At 35.9% G+C, this 23,372-nt stretch overlaps 1 protein-coding gene across 2 annotated transcripts in view; it reads left to right on the forward strand.

Moving 5' to 3' along the window:
- SRPK1 (SRSF protein kinase 1) overlaps window positions 1–23,372 on the forward strand; it is a 28,623-nt gene continuing 5,251 nt past the window's right edge. For both annotated transcript variants that reach the window (XR_003375661.2, XM_026718178.2), the window contains exons 1-14: window positions 1–316; window positions 772–832; window positions 10,291–10,409; window positions 12,124–12,232; window positions 12,795–12,882; window positions 13,490–13,577; window positions 14,141–14,247; window positions 16,394–16,559; window positions 17,939–17,964; window positions 19,087–19,300; window positions 19,739–20,146; window positions 20,770–20,870; window positions 22,195–22,302; window positions 22,677–22,746. Coding sequence is in view for 1 of the 2 variants with exons in the window: in XM_026718178.2 (XP_026573963.1) it covers window positions 1–316; window positions 772–832; window positions 10,291–10,409; window positions 12,124–12,232; window positions 12,795–12,882; window positions 13,490–13,577; window positions 14,141–14,247; window positions 16,394–16,559; window positions 17,939–17,964; window positions 19,087–19,300; window positions 19,739–20,146; window positions 20,770–20,870; window positions 22,195–22,302; window positions 22,677–22,746 (1,981 nt within the window). In the remaining variant the exon portion in view is untranslated. The remainder of the gene's footprint in view (window positions 317–771; window positions 833–10,290; window positions 10,410–12,123; window positions 12,233–12,794; window positions 12,883–13,489; window positions 13,578–14,140; window positions 14,248–16,393; window positions 16,560–17,938; window positions 17,965–19,086; window positions 19,301–19,738; window positions 20,147–20,769; window positions 20,871–22,194; window positions 22,303–22,676; window positions 22,747–23,372) is intronic.

Consider the following 23,372-nt stretch of genomic DNA (forward strand, 5'->3'; position numbering starts at 1 on the left):
ATGGGACAGGGGGAGGCGGCCGAGGAGCCTAACGCGCGGCTTCGCCCACCCATGCAGAGGAGGAGGGGGCGGTGCCGTACGCGCTTGGAAGAGCCGGGGGGCGTGGCTTTCCTTAGTAGTCCCAGCTCGGAAGGAAGTGACAGCAGCGGCGGCGGCGAAGAAATTTGGTGGCGCGCACAACGGCGCGCGAAGATACCGGCCGTACGCACGCGCCGGCCGGCCCGCCCACGCCCGGCGCAGGCGCACGGAACACCTTTAGAGCGCACGCGCGGGAGCTCAGCGGGGCTGCCGTCGCTGGCCGCCATGGAACGAAAAGGTGAGCGCGTTGGGCTTTTTTTTTTTTGCTCGGTTTTTTTTTTCTTCCCCCTTTGCTTAATTCGCCTCAGGAAGGGGTTGCTCTTCTTGGTCTTCCTTTAATTTGAATTCAGTCTGCTGCTCTGACCTAAATGATTTGGGTTCTGGGTTCTTTTTAGTATACTTAATAATAGATGCCTGTTGCATTTTTCAGGTATGTTGACAGTGATGTACTTTTTGAGCGTCTGCTTACCTCTCCCCTTTGTGTGTACGAGATGGAGACTATGATACTTTGTCTCCACTTAGGTTACGTTCTTAAGGAAGAAAAAATAATCTGACGGGGTCATATAGCTTATCATTGAAATTGAGCATAAATGGTGCTGCTGGTTAAGGATTTGTAGACCAAAGATGATGCTAAAAATTAAAGTTTTTGTATCCGATTTTGATTCAGCATTCTTCTTCCTCATCTCTTTTCAGTTTTAGCATTGCAAGCCCGGAAAAAACGGACCAAAGCCAAGAAAGAAAAGGCCCAGAGAAAGTAAGTGTTCCCTATTGGGTTTCAAATCAAGGTAATTGTTGAAAGTTGTATATTCTGAACTGAAATAAAGGGGGAAAAGTCTAGTAAACATTCCTGTATAACCCAGTATTACCAGCCTGTCCTTATGGCAGCATGTGTACTAAAATATGTGTTTAATTTCTATTAATACATTTATCATTTTTTCTAAAGTAAGTTTAATGGAATTTATCATAAAAATGCTACTAGGATATTTGAATCACATATAAAACAGAGCCAGACTTACATTGTATGTTCTCGCCAGCCCTGGGTATTTTGCTACTGTACTTTAATTTTCATGGTTATTATTTGGGTCATAATAGCCATTTAAGCACTTTATGGAAAAACCCTACCTTCTGCCTCTGAGAGATCTGAAATATCTAAAGTTCCTTTTGGATTTGCACCATTCCCCCCTTCTTCTTGCTTATTGTTTAGCTAAAGGCTTTACTTTATGCAACTTAAGTATTGTTGTTCAGTTTAATTTTAAAGCTTCATTTTATAGCCATGGGCAAAATAGGAACTCCACATTTTAACAGTACTGGTTTATACGTTGCCTTCAGCTCTCACCTTCTAAAATGGATTGATTTCAGTTAAACTTACTATTGAATAACAGAAAACTATTGCTTGTATACTGAGAAACTCTTTATTTACATTTAAATAAATTCAATTGTGTCTCTATAATTTTATACCCTGTGGAACATTTTAAGGCTGTAATATACTCCCTGGTAAGTGTGTAAGCTTGTTGCACACTAATTTATTTACTTATTAGATTTTTATTTTTAAGGAGGTTACCATTGTGTGACTCTTGATGACCACAAAGAATAAAATTCCATGGTCCAAATAATATTGTAATAAATGCAACCATTAAAATGTGTCATTAATTGGCTATCAGAATGATATGTAAATAACCCCTGAAGCTCTATCCTAACTACTTAAAAAACCATTCACAAGCGCTCCTTTTTTAATTTGCTTCCAGAAAACCACTAGGGTCAATGCAAATCTAACTTCTTACGTCACATCATGGGTTCCATAACAGAAGACCTCCTGGGTTGTTCTGATTTCATGAAAATGGAACACTGCACTTCTTTCTTGGTTAGGCTAACGCTGTTTGAAGTAGACAATCATGAATGTGCTTCAGCCCTAGGCCATTTAGAACTGCAGTCATTAGAAGCTTATGAATAGAGTAAACTCTTAATTTACTGCACTAATAAGGTGAAAAGATGTCCATCAAAGCACTATTATCTATATATGTACATGAAATTGGAATGAATAATTAGGCACGTGCAGTTAATATACGTCAGACATATGGGAAATGGTGACTAGATATGGACAGATTGTTGCATTTAAGTTCCATTAAGGTGTGTGTGGGTGTATACATACGCACATGTATACATGTATGTATATGTGTATGTTTGTATTTGTGTGTGTGTATACACACACTCACTCTCTCTCATATGTTAATTAGAATATAAAATACCATGGACTGTCTGCACATTTATCTTCTCATATAAGCTCTGCAAAGAAGCAATAGCAATGCGGTCTCTTTATTGCAGTTCCCAAACAACAAAGGCAAAATGCACTTTTTCAGCTGTTGGTTTGAAGCTGTTTCCAGTTGCATGTGTATGAAATATAATTCTGACATTTGGCGTTCTGAAACTACAGAATTGTACCAGTAAGAAATCTTGTAATGCCCAAATAGTATATAGTTTTGCATTTGACAGCCTGCATGAAAAGTAAGTGCAATATATAGTGATAACAGCATGATATTACAATCAGTGAACTCTTCACAGAAAGAAATTCAATTGCAACACTAAATGTGTCTGTTGGACATACAGCAATGTTACTTTTTATCTGTTTTTTTCTTTTCTGTGAAACTCCTGTACCCCTTTAACTAATTCAGGCACTGGCTAGCAGGGATGAATTTAGCTAATCCTTTCTCCAAGTTTCTGTGATTTAGAGGAATTTAAACAGGAGGATGAATCATGCAATTTGGACATAAAAGTTATTGGACATTTGATCCACCTTTAGGATGCACGTGATAATTTGTAGAAATAGAAATTACGATCAGTTTTTGAGCATTAGTAAAATTATTAATTTGATAGAAATACTTAAAATATTTTTATATTTTCAAATAGCTAATAAACCGCAGAATTGCTTTGCCTGCCCACACATATTTTTGCTATTTATCTGCCTTCTTTTTTCTAAAAGAAAAAAGAACTAACTTTGGAAATTTTCCTTCTGTGGAATTAGGCTGTGCTCATATTTGATCAAAATGGTCATCAGTAAATTGTAGTACTGTACGTGATATTTGATAAAGACAGGTATCAGATTCTTGTGGAAAGTTTATTTTTTTGGAAAGAAGGTCACACATTTGATGCAAGTGGCAGGTATACCACACACACATACATGTACAGGATTATGTGTATGGAATCCCTTTTAAGTTGCCTTCTAATTATCAATATTAAATTACCAAATATGCTCATCTGTCAAGTTCAACCGATCACAGAGTGGTCATTAAACAAGGCTCACCTGTAAACTCTTGATGTTAACCCTAACCCTAACTGATGGGAATTACCAATTACCTTTGAATTTGCACTGTTTGTGTAATCACCCAACATTTTTGCTCTAATCATTAAGTAAATCACCATAGTTCCTAAGGGAAACATCAGGTGACTGTGACTTGTGACCTTCTGTGATGGCTTCCCAGTGATTTTGCTTGTTGGAAGCTGGCTGGGAAGGTCGCAAATGGCAATCATGACCCTGAGATCTACAACTGTCATAAATTCAAGCCGGTTGCCAGGAGTCCCAAGGATGAGCATATTTTTCAGGAGGCAACTAGACTTTCTTGTTTTTCTTTGAAGACATTTAGCTTCTGATCCAAGAAGCTTCTTCACCTCTGACTGGATGGTCCTCTGATCCTTCCATTCCCCACCATCCAGTCAGAGCTGAAGATGTTTCTTGGATCAGAAGCTAAATGTCTTCAAAGAAAAACAAAGTCCAGTTGCCTCCTGAAAAAGCACCTGTGGGACAACCATGACCTGGATGACTGAGAATCTCCATAAACAGTTGCCAGGAAGTCATTTTTCAGCTCCATCATAATGTTGAAAGATTGCTAAATGAATGGTTGTAAGTTGTAGACTGGAAAGGGGTAGATAAGATTAACAGATTATTTGTGATGTATATTCAGACCTAGACATGATATACTTTGGCAAATGGATTAATGTTACTGTTACAATTCTTGGCTTTTAACTCTTTTGGGGGACCTCTAAGTAGTTTGGGCAGATTCCAGTTGTGTTCTATGGTAGAGTTAGAGTGTTTGTTCAGGAGTATTTGTTGATATATTTTGGTTTGGTTTTTATTAAGCATTTTATATACCTAAATTCATGTCTACTAGTGGTAAATACCTGTACATAGTTCAATTTCTGGCAGTTATAGAATAACAAAGTTGGAAGGGACCTTGGAGGTCCTCCAGTCCAATTTCTGCTTGAGCAGGAGATCCTATACCATTCCAGACAAATGATTGTCCAATCTCTTCTTGAAAATATCCAGTGATGGTACATACATATCTGGAAGCAAGCTGTTCCACTGCTTAATTGTTCTTGTAATCTTAATCTTTAAATAATTAACCTATTGATTAGTATTTATCTAGTTAGTATTACAAATTAATATTGTTTAAGTTCAGGGGCAATAAAAAATTTTATTCAGGTACATTGCAAAGTATATTGTAATTCTTCACAAACATCTGTTTTGCGACTTGCATGTGATTTGCGGTGTCACTGAAGTAATAATGCTATAAACATTTGATGCGGTCAGGACTGATTTTCATTTTCTATTGAGCTTATTAATTTTTCACAAGTTTCCAAGTTTACATAAATTATATTTAGCTTACATAAATTGAGTGACATTCCAGAAAAATCTATTCTAGACAGAGCTAGAATTGCAAGAAATAACAAAGCGATTACTAGGCTTTTAAAAATGTCTCTCCTTCCCTGATATTGTAATCAGAACTCCCTTGTAATCAGAATGATCTACTGTGGATTTTTTTTAAAGTTTTGAAGGGAGTAAATTATTCAGCAGAAAACTAAAAGCTTTCTTCTATTTTTTTTTATAAAAGCTAGACAACAAAATCGTTATCTGGGAAAAAGGCTGTTGAAAATAGAAAGCATTAGAGGATTATAATAAATATTCTGTCATTCTAAAGTGTAGCTAAATTTTGCAGGAAGCAAATCTGAAATCAGTCCTCCCCAGTGATGTTGCAAACCATTTACCTGCAATGCAGTGTTGTACATCTGCAGCTAGGTGGTGGAGGCATAGTCTGCTTTTTCTTCCTTCTGCACAAAGCTTTGCTGTATTCAGGGACGGCCAGCACCCTATTCACAATTTATGCATCCCATTAGCAGGACTAGGGTGCCATTTGGGTTTTATGGATCATTTGAAAATTGTTGATTTATCTTCAGAGGTACTACCTTCATCAATGGGTGTACGTGCTTCATGCAGGTAAGCTCCCCCCACCTCCATTTTCTTACTCATGGGAGAATGTGATTTCAAGAATTACAATTTTTCAGAAATGTAGTACTTGAAATCAGATCTTTGGGATTATTGTAACATCTCTTTGTCTCCACTTGTAAATCATCTTTTAATTTGATGGGATTAAAATAATAGTTGCAGATTATTCTTTGATTTACAGTCTGTTTTAAAATAAACCTTTTAACAGCATTATTTGATTTTACAAAGTGTGTGTAGATTTATATTTCAGGCGTATAGCAATAGTAAATTTGGGTGCATTTTAAAAGGTTGTGGCAGGAAGAGTTACATAGTGAACATTGTTAAGACTTAATTGTAAAAGGATACATTCTTTGTGAATAATAAATAGGATAAGTCTCTGAATATGTTTAGACTTATATTCTCTGACAAATAATTGTCATTTTAAAAGTGTAACGTCTTAACATGTCTAAAAGCAAAGATATGATTCTTTAGTTTCCTTTAGATGAAGAACAAAGGCAGCCAAATCCTTTATGGAGACTTTCTAGTAACTTCCTTGCTACAAGAAAGTTGTGCATGTTGAAGAAACAAATGATTGCAGAATATCAGACAGCATTCTGATTAAAACATTATTACTGAGGTTTAGCAAAAGTCACAGCAGCTAAATATGCATTAATTGATTGAAGTATTGTACAATGTGCCTTAATGATTCAATTTTACAATATTTATGGCATAATTAAAAGCTGCTTTACTAATAGATGTAGCTTTTAGTTGGATATAAATCTTATTTACTTGTTTGATCTCTAGATTCAAGAATTACAAATTATCCTTTTCTATATTGCTCTTAGCTGTCAAATTTCCTATTAAACACAAAATCAAATAAACTGTAATTTACCTGTGTGGGTTCAATTTCTGTTAGATGGGTTCAATCTTATGTAGATTTATTATTTTTCCTTATATAGGAGATTTGAATTGCAACCATTGGAGGTAAAGGAGAGGAATGTTCATAAAAGAATGCTTATTCATTGTTCTAATAGTGTATCTAGATATTACTTATAGGAAATAATACTTAATCATTCTTATTTTTTTACCAAATCATAAATGGGTGTAAAATTGGATATTTCAGGGTTTTCTTCTACAAAAATAGTTACTTAGGTATGAACTATCATCATCAGATAGTTCTAAATATTTCATTGATTAAATCTTTTATATTTCCTGTATTTTATTAACGTTTATTACCATTTGGTCACAATAAATGCTGCTATTGGAGGGGCTCCCAGATAAGTAGTTCCATATCTGGAATTCTATTCAGTTTCTTCAAAGCCGTGATTCATAAAGGTATCTGCTATAGGACTATAAGAAGCTTCATTTCTTTCCAATAAAAATTTGAATGAAGCATCCCAGTGAAGTTTTGAACAAAGCAACAATGATTCCCTCACAAGAGAGTTCACCCAACAGGCAGGACTGTAATCTGTTAGGCAAGCTCACAAGAAACCATGAGATCTTGATAAATAATTCTGTACTGAAGTAAAGTTAAATCATATTCCAAGAATTTTAATGACAGCTTTAAGCCTTAAGCCTTATATAGAGAAACAATATTTAACGTGTGAAATCATTTTTTGTTCTGTTCTTATGTAATGGACTACTGGTCCTCTCTTTGTATGGGATGCCTGATTTTCATCCATTTTGGCAATGTCAGTTTGTTATTGTGTTGTTTTTCATTGTCTATATAAGAAATAACTCTTCACTTCTAAGATGAAACTGACTTTGTTAACTTCAGAGCACCTCCCATGTTTTAGAGCTTGTACTCTGGAAAAAGATTGAGGGGATCCTTTTCCTATAGCACCATCTCAGGGGCCTCCTGAGATAGGCAATTTCACTGTGAGTTCTGGGGAATTCAAAGATTATACGCTGAGCAACTGAATCACTACAGCATATGCTGAGTCAACTTTGGTTGGAATCTCCTTGAGTTACTTGCTAGAGCTATTTGGCCATGTTGAGATTGGCCAATGGAACCATAAAAGCTCCTCTGGCCTTTTCCATTGGAAGCTGACCAATAATGAAATGGGGCCAAAATCCTTTGGGGAGTCCTGTTGAGAAAAGCCTTATGAGAAGAGCCTTTTTCATGCCCATCCAGGAAGCCCTTCAGGCAATGCATTTGAGAAGATAATTCTGCCACACTGGCCAAAGTATTCAGTGTGCATCACTGAAGATATGTGCTGGAGATCTTCTATGTAGGGTAATATTAGGAAGACTGCAAGCAATCCCAAAGTTGCTTTGTTTGAAAACTTCTCACCCAGCCCTATAGAAAAAGGCTTACAGGAGATTTCTCCTTCAGCATAAGCCTGTGATGATATCAGATCACACAAATTGCTTTTTCAAGGCAAATAGGGAGTACTGTTTGCTTGGAGCAGCAAATTGGGTTGCTTTTGCTATCTGAATTCAGATCAGTGTTTGAATTTGCAGGCCTAATCTGCAATAAGGCAGCTGAAACAAGCCAAGGCCACTACAGGTTGTCTTTGTTTAGTGGCTGTTCAAAGTTATAGTGGCACTGAAAAAAGTGACTTTACCGTTTTCACAGTTATGACCTTTAGGGCATCACGGTGTCATGAGATCATGAGAGCACTTCATAATTGGCATGTATTTATTTATGACTGTTGCACTGCTGGAGTCATGTGATTATCATCTAACCTTCTTAGCTGGCTTCTGACAAACGAAGTAAATGGGGGAATCCAGATTCACTTAATGACATGATTCATTTTAACAACTGCAGTGATTCCCTTAACTGTGGCAGAAAGGTCATTAAATTGGGTACAATTCACTTAACAGCTGTCTTGCTTAGCAATGGAAATGCTGGGCTCCATTGTGGTAATAAGTCGAGGACTAGCACTATAAGGAAATTCTATAGAAAATAATTCAGAGTCCCAGAATTTTTTGTTTTTATTGATTCCACCTGCTTTCTTTGCAAGCATTTCGAGCCAGCATTTCTAGTCTAGGAATTATTATTCAGAATAATTCTGAGAAATATGAAAGAATTAATGATGTAATACATAAATGTTACAATTTTAGAGAATTGCATGAAAAAGATGTACAGGATGGATGGCAAAACCACATTCTAAACCATACTTCACTGCCTGGTTTCTGTAGTCGACATTTCCTCTTCCGCTATTTTTCTTTTGAATTGGCATTGGCGGGCATAGAAATTTGCTTCCCAAAGTAGTATTTCCCTCAGTGATCTCTAGTATAGAACCTTGTAATATAACAACTATATAAAGTACAGTTGTATTTGTTGATAATGTAACAATTGATGTAATTTGCAACTCTTTAAGTATCACTAATTTAAATATTGATGCTGAGATGGATATTGAGAGCCAGTTTGGTGTGGAGCTAAGGTGCTTACCAGGAGACTTGAGTTCCAGACCTCCCTTAAGCATGAAAGCTGGCTGGGTGACTCTTAGCTCAACCTACCTTATTAGTCGTTGCCATGGGGAAAATAGGAGCTGGGAATATTAGGTATGTTCACCATCTTAAGTTTAACAATAAGCCAAAAGAGATTAAAAAGTCAGAATAAATTAAATAATTCAGTAATTATAGATTTAAGCCATTTGACAGCATATTTATATTTAGTCCTCACTATGTTTTCAGCAAGATGCTTAAGGCAGTTTCTTAACATGTATTTGTTAACTATTGTGTTCACCAACTTGCTTTCCTTGTTTGCGTTCTTTAATTAGATACATTATTTAATATAATGTCTGAAGCAGCTCTAAATTTCCTTTTTTGTAGGCTGAGAGTATATAAAATGAAATTAAGAAATACGATCATTTTTGAAAATGAATTGAGTTAAAAACATTGTGGTAAAACTGGCTAAATAAATAGTTCATAATGTAGATTATTTAGATGGCAAACCAGGTATACACTCTTTTTTTTCTGTCATCTTAAATTATTTAAAAATAATATTCATTAGATATTGCCAGCCTTCCTTTCTGATGCATTCTCAAAGTGGTAGACATTGTAGAACTTTATATGTAATGGCTTTGTGGTAATTTTGAGAGTCATGTGGGCTTCTACACACTGTCTTTTTACAGCTATGCCCAGCCAAGAGCATGTTCTAGAATTGATGCCAATCTGTGGCAAAGTTAGGTTTTCATTCTGGTTGAAGCCATCCATTTCTCGTAAAAAATACCAGTGAGCGCCTGTGCTAATGGGAGTGAGCCTTGAAGCAAAACTGGAAAATGGCTTAGAACAGAGTTGTTTATGAATTTCGGAGTCATTCCCCCTCCTCCGCCCTCCCAAGATCTGGACAGCTCTCATTCTCAAGAAGACCTTGAAGACCTAGTTATTTTCTCAGACCTTGAGGTGGGGATGCATGTGACACTCCTTTGTTAGGAGTGATTGAGTTTTTGTTATGGTTGTTTCATTGTTGATGTTTTTGTCTAGACTATCATTGTGGTATTTCTCTCCCTGTGTGTGTGTTTTTTTTTTATGTTATTGTATCTATATTCTGTTTTAAATTGTGAGCTGCCCAGGGTCATTCTGGAATTGGATGTGCCAAAATAAAAAAATAAAAAAATAAAACCTCTATTTGCCTATGACTAGATAAGCGGTAGGGGATTGTTACCATATATCTGCACTATGCTTTCAATGAAAATATTTTCTAGTGCTCAGAGAATCTCTAAAGTAAGCCCAATTTTAGGAAAACCAACTGGGAATGATACCAAAAGGCTTGTTTTCAAAAGTGGGTAGGTCTGAAAAGGTTTGCATTCTCTGCAAAATTACTGCACAATATTTTGAATAATAAACGTAGTTTACTATAGCTAACTTAAGACAATTTGTTTTCTTTTTAAAAAATGAGGACTCTATTTATATATCTAGCCCTATGTTTAAACAGCATTTTACTCCTTGCTTATTCTTTATTCCTCTCCTTATAAACTTACAAATTAAACATTTGTGCTGTATCTTAGGCCTGAAACTCAACACCGTGGCCCTACTGCCCATGCAGAGAATGACCTTCCTGAACAAGAAGAAGAAATACTGGGATCAGATGATGATGAACAAGAAGATCCCAATGATTATTGCAAAGGTATGCCATTACAATTCTAGATTTTCTACATTTTCAGCATGTTTGTTTTAGGCCAATAACTCTAGGCTAATATTATGACTTGATGAAACCTTTATATAAGCCACGTTATGAATTTGCTTTTAAAGGAAAACAAGGATTCATTTATTGAGATGAAATCATGGCTTAAAAGATTTGAAACTGTTTATAATAAGAGCAGTTATATCCTAAGTTATGTCTTTGTTAAATAAAACTTAACAATTTAATATAATAACTTCAAGATGAAGGAATATGCTTGCTTCAGATATATTTTATATACCTAATTTTCCTTAGGTATGAAAGTACTAGGTAATCTTGGGTTAGTCACTCTCTTAGCCCAACTCACTTCACAAGGTTGTTGTTGTGGGGAAACTAAGAGCAGGAAGGAGTTAGGTATGCTCACTGTCTTAAGTGATTTATAAAAATAGAGGCAAAATAGAAATAAATTAAATTTAAATAAATCAATATTTAAATGGTTCACGAATTCCAGAAGGAGCAGCTATTGCCCTTTGATGGGCAGAAAGACTCAGACTTTACTCTCTGCTTGGTCAAGGTGACAACTAGTTTGTTTGGACACACTTTGAAGGAAAGCTTGGAGTGCAGCCTGACTAGATGCACAGTGCTTTGTGTATACAAAGCTGGCTTGCCATGAGAATTTATTCCAGATCTACCTGGTGAAAACAACAAGCCTAGGAAATTACACAAGTTTCTCCAAGCAAAAAGGGCTCCAGCTTCTTGCACACTTAAAACTCAGTTACTGTCAGAAGATATCCCAATGAAATAATTACTTTTATTCATAGAAGGGAGAGTGTTATAAAAATGGATACTAGAAGTAATTTAGGAAATCATAGTGCCACAAAGTTTCAGAACCATGCCATAAAGCTTTCGTTAAAACTATACTATAAGGTGTTATAAAAGGAAAAAATAATTTAAAAATAGTTTAATAAACATGAACATTTTAGAAGTAAAACACAGTAAATGGTTAGTAGCCCAGAAAATTAAAAAAATATCAATAGTCCTTAAATATTTGATAGAAGTAAATTCATGTAAGGCCTGCATGCCTAGTGTTTCCTGATTTGCCTTCTAGTTAATGGGAAAGGTGAGGGATTCTTGGGAATCTCGGTCACCATATAGAAAAAAGGCCTACGGTTAGAAAAAGTGTTAGATTTTGTAAAAATGGTAGAATTCTTTGTGTTCAAATTACTATGTAAATATATTTAATGCTACTAATATAAAAAGCACGTGTGGTATATGATATAGCAAAGATTAAAAATTTGTTCCACTGAAATGCATTTCCTCCTCTTCAATGAAAAAGAATTTCTAAAATCTACTAATTGTGGAATACCTGTTATTGATAATTCCGGTTATGTGAATCCAGTATTTTAACATCTCTCTTAACAAAATACGGGAAATCCTTGCCCTACCCAATCTCGGTCATTCACCAGCAAATGCAAAAATATGGAACTGAAGGCCAGGCCTACTTCTTTATCATACCCAGGAGCGCTTTTGATGATTTATTAAACTACAGTATTGTATTTATTTAGCTTGATTTATTGGTTTTTATACTGTAAAATTTTCTGAGTTGTCTGCATTTAAGCGTGTATAAAGTTATGTGAATATATTTAACTTTTTCTGTTGACGTTACAACATATCCTCAATTTAACTGTATTGATTTAATAATTCACCATACATTTTGTAGGTGGTTATCATCTAGTAAAAATAGGAGATCTGTTCAATGGAAGATACCATGTAATCCGAAAACTGGGATGGGGACACTTTTCTACAGTGTGGTTATCGTGGGACATCCAGTAAGTCTTCTTTGGTTGGAGTTTCTGTTAATTGTTCAATGACTATTATAGATAAAAAGCACTTTTTTCTTTATCCTATTACTTTGAAATCCAGAGGATTCCTATTGTGTTTTATAAACAGAGTGAGTGATATGGATGTAATTATCAAATGTATTTTATTAGGATTTATATTCATCCCTTTGTATCATTTGTTCCTGGTTACATTTCATAGGCCTTGGGGATAATACTTTGCTCAAGAATGATCTAGAACAGGGGTCCCCAACCCCCGGTCCATGGCCTGGCACCAATCCATGGCATGCCAGAAACAGCCGTGCAAACAAGCGAAGCCCCATTCACAGCAGGCAGCACACGAAACCATTCCTCCTCCATTCTGCAGAAAAACCTCTTTCCACAGAACTGGTGCCCAAAAGATTGGGGGCCACTGATCTAGAGTAAGCTGTCTCCAACCACCCTCTGCTCACATTCACCACTCATAGGGCACAGCTCTGAGCTCCCATATTTTTATCTGTCAACATTATGTGGCTCCTAAAAACAGTTTGAAATTAAACTTTGTGTCCATTAGGGGGAAGAGGTTTGTGGCAATGAAAGTTGTAAAGAGTGCTGAGCATTACACAGAAACAGCTTTGGATGAAATTAAATTGCTGAAATCTGTGAGTATACAGAAGTAAATAATTACAATATAGCTTCAAACTTACAATTGTTAAGACATCAGGAGGTGGTTGGTGGTTCTTTCAGATTTGTTTTTCCAAGTTGTGAAAAGAAGCACTGTTTGTCACAACTGGCTAACCTTGCATGTCTGTTTCCTTTCAGATGTAGGTAATAAAAGAAATTTCAGTTTTTGTGTGCTTAAAATATGGTTGGATTTAGTTAAAATAATCCTTGAGAGTGGGGAATTTTGATATACTGCTCATGTCATCATCTGCAGATGTCATTAACATTTTCTAATAGTATGTTTTCAGGAGAATTTTATAAAGGGATTGAAAATGGGAAATGCAATTTCATGAGATGGAATATTAATTATTGTCTTAAGACCAGATAATTTGGCCATATGTTTTTTTTTTAAAGCTGGCATGTTGACAAAAAGAAGTGCTAATGTGGGAATGTGGTATCTAAAAACAGAAATGATGATGCATTTGAATACTAACTCTTAAAAAAGCAATAAGAGGATCTAGAAAAATTCTTAGAAGGTTTGGAGGAAACTTCCTGTACTCATTTTCTTCTGTCATTTGATGTTTTTCCTCTCTCTCCTTTATACAGGTCCGCAATACTGACCCAGATGATCCAAATCGAGACGGGGTAGTTCAGCTTTTAGATGACTTCAAAATCTCAGGAATTAATGGTTCCCGTATCCTTTTAATGGAACAGATGACAAAGCTTGGGTTCAAACCATAAATTTATATAGCCTTTAATGCATCGTAACACTAATTTCTGTCCATTGTTCAACCATTACAACTCATGTGGCTTTGACTTTGCTGTAGTATTTAATAGCAGAATTATTAGTACTTACATCCCAAGCTTATCCAACTACTGCATGCTGACATGCTTGTTAGAAGCCAGGGCACTTTTTTTGGGGGGGGGGGGAATGTATAGCATTTTTAAACTGGGGAAAAAGGCAAATTCAGATTATAGTGGAAAGAGGTTTATTTTGGTATTGGAAACTTAAAAAATTAATAATTTCATCCCATGTGGTTCTAATCTGTATAAATTCTGCATTCAAATATGGAATGGTCTATAAATCTATTAACACTGTACCATCAGTCATGTTTCCTGATCGCATTCAGTCACAATACTATAAGCCTTACAGATGCTGTAAAGAAGTTAATGCAGACAAAAAGAATACTAATACAAAATTTCAAGAGAAATTTCATTATTGGAATAGTCTAGAAAATTACCCTTGACTCCTCTCAGATATTTGTATGGTATTTGAAGTTTTAGGGCATCATCTTCTGAAATGGATCATCAAATCAAATTATCAGGGGCTTCCACTTCTTTGTGTAAAACAAATCATCCTTCAGGCAAGTTTCATATCTGTTTGATATATTTCAGTACTAATTTTGCTTTTAAAATTTGTTAAAAATACTTTCATCTTCAGGATTTACTAGCAAAACCTACTGTTGAATGGGTGAGATATAGATAGTCCTCTAGTTACAATAGTATTTGACATTGGCATTGCTAAGCAATGTGGTCGTAAAGCATGACATCACATGGCCTCATCCATTAGTAATGGCAACCCAGGCATTCTCAGTTGTTATTGTATCCCCAAGACAAGTTCATTGTTAAGCAGGAAGCACAGGGAGTCCCAATTAAGTAGTGTGGGATGTCATGGAGTGTTGGGGGAGGCCCAACGAGGCTGTATGAAGTTGAGGGTGTTCCTATAGTACAGCATGAGTTCAGGGAATCCAGAGAAAGCCGCCACAAAGTGTGTGAGGGAGGCTGGGGAAAGAGGGTGCAGGCATGCGGGCATGGAGAAGCTTGGAAAGGAAGGTGCATGCCTGTGTGCTGATGGGTCTTTTGGATGGACACACTCTTTGATATGACTCTTCATTGATATATTTGAGTGATAAAAAAAACCCTAATTTGTGCCGAGATTCTATTACTATTGAATCCTAAGATGAAATATCAGTCTGCTGGCAATTAATCAGTAATTTGTTTGAATCTTCACAATAATTTTTTATTGCCCTTTAATAATTGTTAGTATTGTGTTTTCATTTCTGGATGGGGTCGCATTCTCTCTGACTGAATTGGTTTATAATTTGGGAATCCTCTTAGAACTTCTCAAGAAGCAGGTGGCAATTCTTGGCTAGGAGAATCTTTGCACAATTCCTCGATGTGTACAGAAATCATGGCCATTTCTGTATCGAGAGGCCATAATATTACTTTGGTCTCCTTTCAGTTGGCCTGTTGCTATTCACTGTAGATGGATTTGACCTGAAGACCATCAAAAAGATACGGTAGGTCCCAGAAACAGTGACTTAAGTAGTTAAGAGTACTTCTCAATTTACTTAAGTACTCACTACTGCTAAAGCTGCACTGGTTAACATTTGGCTTCTAAATTTAAAAAAAACGGCATCCTAAATTTAGCCTTATGTTGCTTGTAATCTGAATATAAAGTTTAAATGTTTTAAACTGGGGAAAGGTCCCATCCAATAAAGTCTAGTAAGGTCACCATTCAGATTCCATTTCTGATGGGTTGTTATTAGGGACAGCAGGATTGTGTCTCTTCTGTCCCTACCTCTCACCTTTGGAACAGGATTCTGCCTGAGGTCAGCATTAACCCTGTTGGCACTGAGAAAAGCTGCTCAAACTTGGCTATTATGGAAAGCCTCGGGAGGCTTTGTAAGACTGATCATCTCCTTAGAGTAGGCAATTATTGTTCTTATCCCTGTTTTGCGGGGAGGGCTGGGGATCATTGTTTGGGTTTTTATGTTTTTATTGTTTTATCTTTGAAAGCTGCCCAGAATTACTAAGAGTGAGGTGGGCAGTCATATGCATTTTGTTAAATGTAATTCCTGCATTGTTTGTAAGCTGCTTTCAGACTTCTTTGAATTGAGCTACATATAAATTTTAAAAACATTATAGAAGTAAAGAGGACAGGAAATTTAATGGGCCCAACCAAAGTGTCAGAGGGTACTTCTGAGCAATAATTTTATCTCATGGTAAAATTGTTTCCTTTTTGCAAAGCAAAAGCAAAGCAGGGCTGCAGGATCATAAATAAGTAGCTTTGTGTAGAAAAAAAAATCAGGGGGAAATAGAATATCTCACTAGGACACACCACAGACATCACTACGGTACAATATTTTGACATACAGCATTGAGATCTGAGCTGTCTGTTAGCATGCCATCTCTTCTGTGAGGAGGAATCATGTGAGTTAATAAGTGAAAAGTAAAGAGTATTGGGAAATGCTGCAAAAAAGGAGGTCAGATACATTATAAGCTGTACTTTCAACAGATGTGTTTAAAAATACCTCAGAGGAAAGCAAAGGAGAAATTTTCTGTACTGTTGTCCCCAAATTGAATAGCTATGTACATGAAATCAATTAGAAATTAAGCTTGATTCAAAGGAGATTACCTTGATTAAATTCTGTATCTTTTGTATTCCATTAAATGTACTATGTTGTACGCAACCTGAGTTGATTTTTTTTTATCTTTTGTGTTTTGCAGGTCTTGCAAGGTCTGGATTATTTGCATGCTAAATGTCGGATTATCCATACTGATATTAAACCAGAAAACATTTTGCTGTGTGTTAATGACCAGTACATCCGTAAACTAGCTGCAGAAGCTACAGAGTGGCAAAGATCTGGAGCCCCTCCGCCTTCTGGCTCTGCAGGTTTGTGCTTCCCAGTTGTTTTTACTTCAAATTTGGTTCATTCTCATGACAACCACAACTATTGCCATTAATCTCCTCGGTTCTTCTTTTTTTGGGGGGCTTGTTTTTTGCAGGGGGAAGATGGAGGGAAAGTGCTAACTTCTTTTTAGTGATCTAATTTGTTCTGTTAATAACCCAAACTGAAGAATGAGATATAAAGTCTTGAAATAAATAATATTGAATATTTCAGTTTGTTTATAAAATGAATATGTTTTATAAAAAAGCTCAGGAAGAAAATTGTTATAAATGTAAAAACTTAGATTTTTAAACTTCATTAATAATTTTAGGTAGTTAAATGCAAAAATGATACTGATTTCATTTAAATCCTTTTTTAAATGGAAGTATAGGTAGTCTTCGAGGTATGTCCCTAATGGAGCCTTCTCTTTAGGGTTGTAAGTCAGACGTATTTGTTATGACTTCTTTTTTTTTAACCTCTGTTCTCTTAGTCACTCATGCCCTGATCACCTCCCAAAGGGATTGCTGTAATATACTCTACATTTGGCTGCCCTTGAAGAATATCAAATGAAGGAGCTAGATTTAAAGCCAGGTTATCTGAGGACCGCCTCTCCTCATCAGGTTCATCAGGAAAGGCATGTTGTGGTTATTCTAGTTGGTTAGGGAGCTTCACTTGATGGACCTCCTATTCAGGCACTAATCTGGCTCTGCTTATCTATTTTGAGATCATCCAAAAAAAGTCTGTGACATTTTTAAAAAAATGACATATAGAATATTTCGGCATTCTCCCCAATGTGTTTTTCTCTGGAAAAAAATGGAGGAAAATTTGATCGCATCAACATTTCTGGAAATTTTCTCTCAAAGAAAATTGAGGTGAACTCTCATTGTTGTTTGTCATACAGTCAGCTAGATGTTCAGACTAAATCTGCCATTTTATCCACCTATCGAGTCTTTCCCGAGGACCTGAGATAGGCAGGTGGATGTTTGATAGTGTTAAAAAGTATTGTCACAGGATGTAAGCTGTTCTGAAGATGATACCATTAAATACCCACATATGCCTATCCCAGGTCTTTGGAAAGGACTCATTAGGTGGATTAAAAATGCCAGTCCAGTCTGAACATCTGGCTGATTGTGTGATGAGCGATGATAACAGTATTATTTGCTGCCCATCTCGCAGTTTGAGGTAACTGAGAGGCTTACAATGGGATAACCCATTCCTGATTACATTTTCATGTGAATATCTACATAAACACACATTCTATGCTGGTGGCATCTTAATAGAAATAATATTCTGCTCAATAAAGATTTGTGTAATGTACAACTGGTACAGCATCATTGCTCCTAGGATGGAAATATGCTAATGGTACTTTTGCTTTACTTCACAGTGAGTACTGCACCGCAGCCCAAACCAGTAAGTTTGATTATTTCTGCTTTTTATATTTAGATGATACATAGTGGGAGACAATCTGATTATCATTAGCTGTGGCTGGGATTTTAGATTTTAGGATTTAACAGATTTGGACTATGCATCTTTCTTAAAGGAAAGAGGTAATGGATTTCATTTTAATAGAATACTTTTTCTTGTCACAAAGATCTTTTGGGCTATCACTTACTAAAGCCGGAAGAAGCTTCTTCCTCAACTTTGATGAGATTGTGGAGAAGATCAGCAATATGTTGTCAAGAAATAAAGCGACTTCTCTCTTTAAAGCAGTTAAATCCTCATGGAAATGAAATATTCCTTCAAAAATTTGCACAGCTCTATAACATTTTTACTTCATGAACAAATGGTGGTTCTTTTTGTAACCATTGGCAAATAGAAGACAGTTATTAGGAATTAATAGAATTAGGTAGAATTGGCACTCCACAAACAAAGAAATAGTGGTACAATTTAACAGTTTTGTAATTTTCAATTTTTAATGAAAACTGTTAATACTTGAAATGGTGGCATTAAACCAGGGATCCCCAACCTCTGGGCTGTGGTCCACTAACGGGCCCTGAGCCCTCCAGAATTGGACCACGGAGGGGGCAGGTGAGTGCACATACATGTGCATTCTTATTCATGGAAGCAGTGAATGAATGTGTTTGCGCATCCTCACTTGCGCAAGCAGTGAGGGATGCATCGTGCATGCTCATGCCAAATCAACCCCTTTGTCCTGCCACTCCACAAAGCTTAAAGGTTTGGGGATCTCTGCATTAAACCACCAGTAGGTAAACCAGCTGTCGCCACAGAGGCTTTCCATGTAGCATCTTTGTTATAGTGTACTTAATAGCCAATGAAATTATGAGAACAGGAAAGAGATTGAAATAAAGCTGAACTTTACAATCTAAATGATGCCTGCTTAGATGGAAGTATGTTCTGTTGAACCCAGTGATATTTCTTACTAGTCATTACTAGTTTTCAGTGTATCTCTCTTTAATGATTGGTAAGGAATTTCCCTTTTATTAGTTATAGGTTTGAAAAAAGGCCTACTAAATTATTATTGCAATAAACAGTAAACTCATTAAAGGTAGCTGATTTGCATTTATCTTTTAGGCTGACAAAATGTCCAAAAATAAGAAAAAGAAATTGAAAAAAAAGCAGAAACGACAAGCAGAACTGTTGGAAAAGCGAATACAAGAAATTGAAGAGATGGAGAAGGAATCAAATCCTCTGCAAACTGAGTCTGAAGAACAACAAGAAGTGGAGAGACCAGTTGAGCTAATTTTAAAAGAGAGCCCCCCAGATGAGGGGCTGCCAGCAAAGACAGGTATTGATCTCTAACAAAAAAATGTTTTGGATCAGCTTATTATTCTAGTCCTGCATTCTTTGAAGCTGAGCAGGTCTTAAAAATAAAGATTTGGATTGATAAAAGTTTCAAGAGATTTGGAATGATACAAATTTTAATTCGCTAAATTAAATTTTCCTAACATGTATAATATGTTTAAACCTAAGTAATATTCAGACCATCATTATCTCTGGGCCCAAACTATAGGATGGTGATGGAGAAAAATGATGAGAAGGAAGAGTTATTTACCTCTTGAAAAAAAAAAAGATGGGATATCAGCAGCAGTGATAATAATTTTTTAAAAAATGGTTGACTGGCCTGTATTTCCAGTTGTCCCTTATCAGGATACATTGTGATTCCTTTTGTGTCTGTTCTTCTCTTGACCTATAAACATTGTTTCTGTTTTTCTCTTTTTTTCAGAGCAAAGTAGCTTAATGGAGGGAATCGAAAAATGTGTAACAGAAATCAATTGCAATGGATTGGTGCAAATTTCTACCTTCTCGAAATCCATCGATCAAGTGTCTGTGAAACTCGAGGATGACGTTCATAATGCCAATGATTTCACTGGCCCTTCTCAAGACCAGGAAGAAGAGAGCAGTGCTTATAGTCAAAGCAATGGTGGTTCAGAGAACCTAATACAGGAAGCAATATCACAGCTTCCTGTACCCTTAATTTCAGAGGTTCTGGATTCAATGGTTTGTCAGGAACCCACATATGAAGAACAGTATCTAAATGCACAGCAGATCATCCAATTGCAAGAAAGCATCAGGTCAGAAATTCCTTCAGAAGATGAGAATGAAAATAATGGGTCTTCTGAAAACAGTAAAGGTACAGCACATTGATTCTTTGTCAGAAATAAATTTTTTTTAAGGAGAATATTCTTTTTAAAAAAATATGTAACAAGCTGCTTAGAGTTGCCTCAAACTATAAGATGGGTGGCATACTTTTAATTAAAAAACCCTAATATTTCATGGTTATATAGATTTTTTTCTAAGCACTTGCCACATATGAGTTTAATCTTATAAGGCTCTTGTACAGCATGTTAATATTTTTAAAATTAGACCATTTATAATCCATTATTTGAGTTTGATATGTTTTGTTTAATTACACTTTATTGCATTTAACAAAATCTATAGTTAGTCAAAAATGGAAGGGGATTCCTTGACTTAAGGAGATTGCCTAAGCAAGCTTGATTTCCACTATGGTTTATAGCTAAACCATTGTTTATTGTGATTTCTGAACCACATCATTGGCATGAATTTTATGAAAAATGTTCCAAAGTTATTTTGACAAAATGTATCTCCAAATTGCATTTTTATTGTAAGCTGCCCAGAGGCACTTAAACAAGATGGGCAATGTAGAAATGAGATGGGTGGGTGGGTGGGTAGGTAAGTAGGTAGGTACAGTAGGTAGAACATGATTGAGCTAATTAATGTTTATGCTGAGTCTAGAAAAAGCTGCTGCTGGAAATTTCCTCCTTAATCCGCTTGAACCTGGGAATGCAGATAAACTCAAAGTGAAGATAGCTGATCTAGGAAATGCTTGCTGGGTGGTAAGTTTACTATCCTTTCCCTATTGAATGCCAACATTGCTAATTTTGCAGTTTGCTGGAATGAACATAGTTATCATTTAAAATATATTAATAGGCTTCTGCAAATGCAAACATAATTTGTTCATAGCTCTTAACTTATTCTGTGTCCCTTTGAGTAGAACAGTTCTTTCCCATACACATTTTCAAAAGATTTTATTGGACAGAATGTAAGTAGAACTGTTAGAATTTCACCCTAAATTTGTACTTTAAAGTGATACCAAATTTCAGTCCAGCATCAGAAATGAGAATTCCAGCATCTGTGCCCTCAATTTGGAAAAGGTATCTTATATCTGCTAGCAACCAGATTATTGTGGTTGCTATAAGCAAAGAGGTATTAGTTCTGTGGATAGCATAGGTGGAATGGCAAGATCTTTTTCCCCACTTTTTATTTTGGGCTGTACTGTATTTAGAACATTTAACTTTTTACTCAGAACTGAAAATAAATAAAAGTGGATGGCTTTCCTGAAGGATATTGTATAGCTACCCTGCCTCATTTCTGGATTTGTATGAGGCAATATTCTGCTTATTATCTATTTGAAACTATTCAGTTTTCCTGTATAGATTAAGGAAGAAAAGATGGAGTATCTTCCGTATTCTAGAGGTGGTTATTCAGATTCAGTGTGCATGAAAGGATTTCAAGACATCAAAAACCAATATTTCTTTTTGAAAAAATACTGGTTTAAGACATAGCAGTGGAATGGCCTGCCTTGAGCCTCTCTAGCTGTGCTTCTAGGGCTTGAAAAATGATGGAAGAGGACATTGCTTGCTGTCCTCAGTGTGTGGCTTTTTAAAAAAAAACAACTTCAAACTGTTCTGCTTTTAAAAATGTAAAGTTAAGTAGTTGCAATTTATTTTAAAAGAGAAAGACAGACAATTTGGGTAAATGATTAAAACAGCATCTTAATGGAAACTATAGTAGATACAATGACATACATACATTTATGAGAGAACATAAACAGAATAAAAAGTAGGTAATTCTTTACCACCTTTTTCCCTGGCTACATTGCTAGTAATGCTATGGATCCCCTGGACTTTCATTGATGCCACCAGTGAACTTTGTGGGATTTAGGTTTTTTTTTTCAAAGGTATAAAACTGGTCTATAAATATACAGAACAAGGCTTTCCCAGATGTGTATTAGAATCAAAATCTCTGCTCTCTCGATTTATATTACAAGTGAGTCAGATCATCTTAACTTCCCTCTTAAATTTTAAAAACTAGAAATTATAGATATACTTCTTACCAATCATAGACCTTTGCTTCATGTTTAACACATTTCTTCTACAGCATAAACATTTTACAGAGGACATTCAGACAAGGCAATATAGAGCTTTGGAAGTACTGATTGGAGCAGGATATAGCACTCCAGCTGATGTTTGGAGCACTGCCTGCATGGTAAGCTCCTAAACCTCTTGTACAATGTTGATTCACAATTTGGTAGGAGTCTGTAAGTCCGATCACAAAAAACTGACTTAATTTCTACAGTGGTGGTTCATTTTATGTTGTATATCACCCTGAAACCTGATATGCTGAAAAGCATTATTTGGATTACTTTAAATACTTCCTTTAACGGAGCACTTCATTTAATGAATTTTTTTCATTTTAATTTTAAATCTGACAAGGATTCAAATCTAACATTCAAAATCACTTATAAGTCTGAAATCCAGTTAATAATTATACATTACAGAGTAGTTAGAATTATACTTCAGTACCTAGATCATTTACAAATAATTTTTTTCCTGAAAATTATCTGTCATTTTCATCTTCAGGCCTTTGAACTGGCTACAGGTGACTATTTGTTTGAGCCTCACTCTGGTGAAGATTATTCTCGGGATGAAGGTGAGAGCTACACAAGAACTGTGTTAAGTAGCAGAACCAGGATAGTAAGAAAACCAGAGAAATATATGGGTTTTTTAAAAGAAAGTCAAATTAAATTCTATATTTTTTTCAAGTATCTTGGAGAATGTTAAAATTTGGCTATAAATTAGAAGCATGGATAGCAGAATCAATTTCTGTGATTTTGCAGTAATGGTCTCAGCAATATTTATGTCTGTATTAAGGACACACATTTAGCACATACATATATTACAATACGTATTTTGTGAAGTTTGTTTCACATTGCAGAGTAATGTGGGACAAAATTATAAATAGAGCCATGCAAAGTGATATGAGCCATAAAGAGACAAACTCAGAGATTCCCTTATAGACATTCAGTCTACAAAAATGCCTTAAACTACATTTCAGAGTGCAATTAAATGGGTTCAGACCCAGGTTTGATTTTAACATATCGATCGCTACCCGTATTTCCCGAAAATAAAGACCCGGTCTTTTTGGGGTGGGGCTCCAAAATAAGAACTAGGGCTTGTTTTTGAGAAAATGAGATATCAGGGTGATCAGCCTGGCTGGGTGCTCTGCCCCCGGTGTGTGCACAAGAAGCGGCAAGCGTGCGAGATGGTATCTGGCAG

This window comes from Pseudonaja textilis, chromosome 3 (assembly GCF_049901715.1).
Source record: "Pseudonaja textilis isolate UNSWEBS1 chromosome 3, rPseTex1.2, whole genome shotgun sequence".
NCBI lineage: Eukaryota > Metazoa > Chordata > Lepidosauria > Squamata > Elapidae > Pseudonaja > Pseudonaja textilis.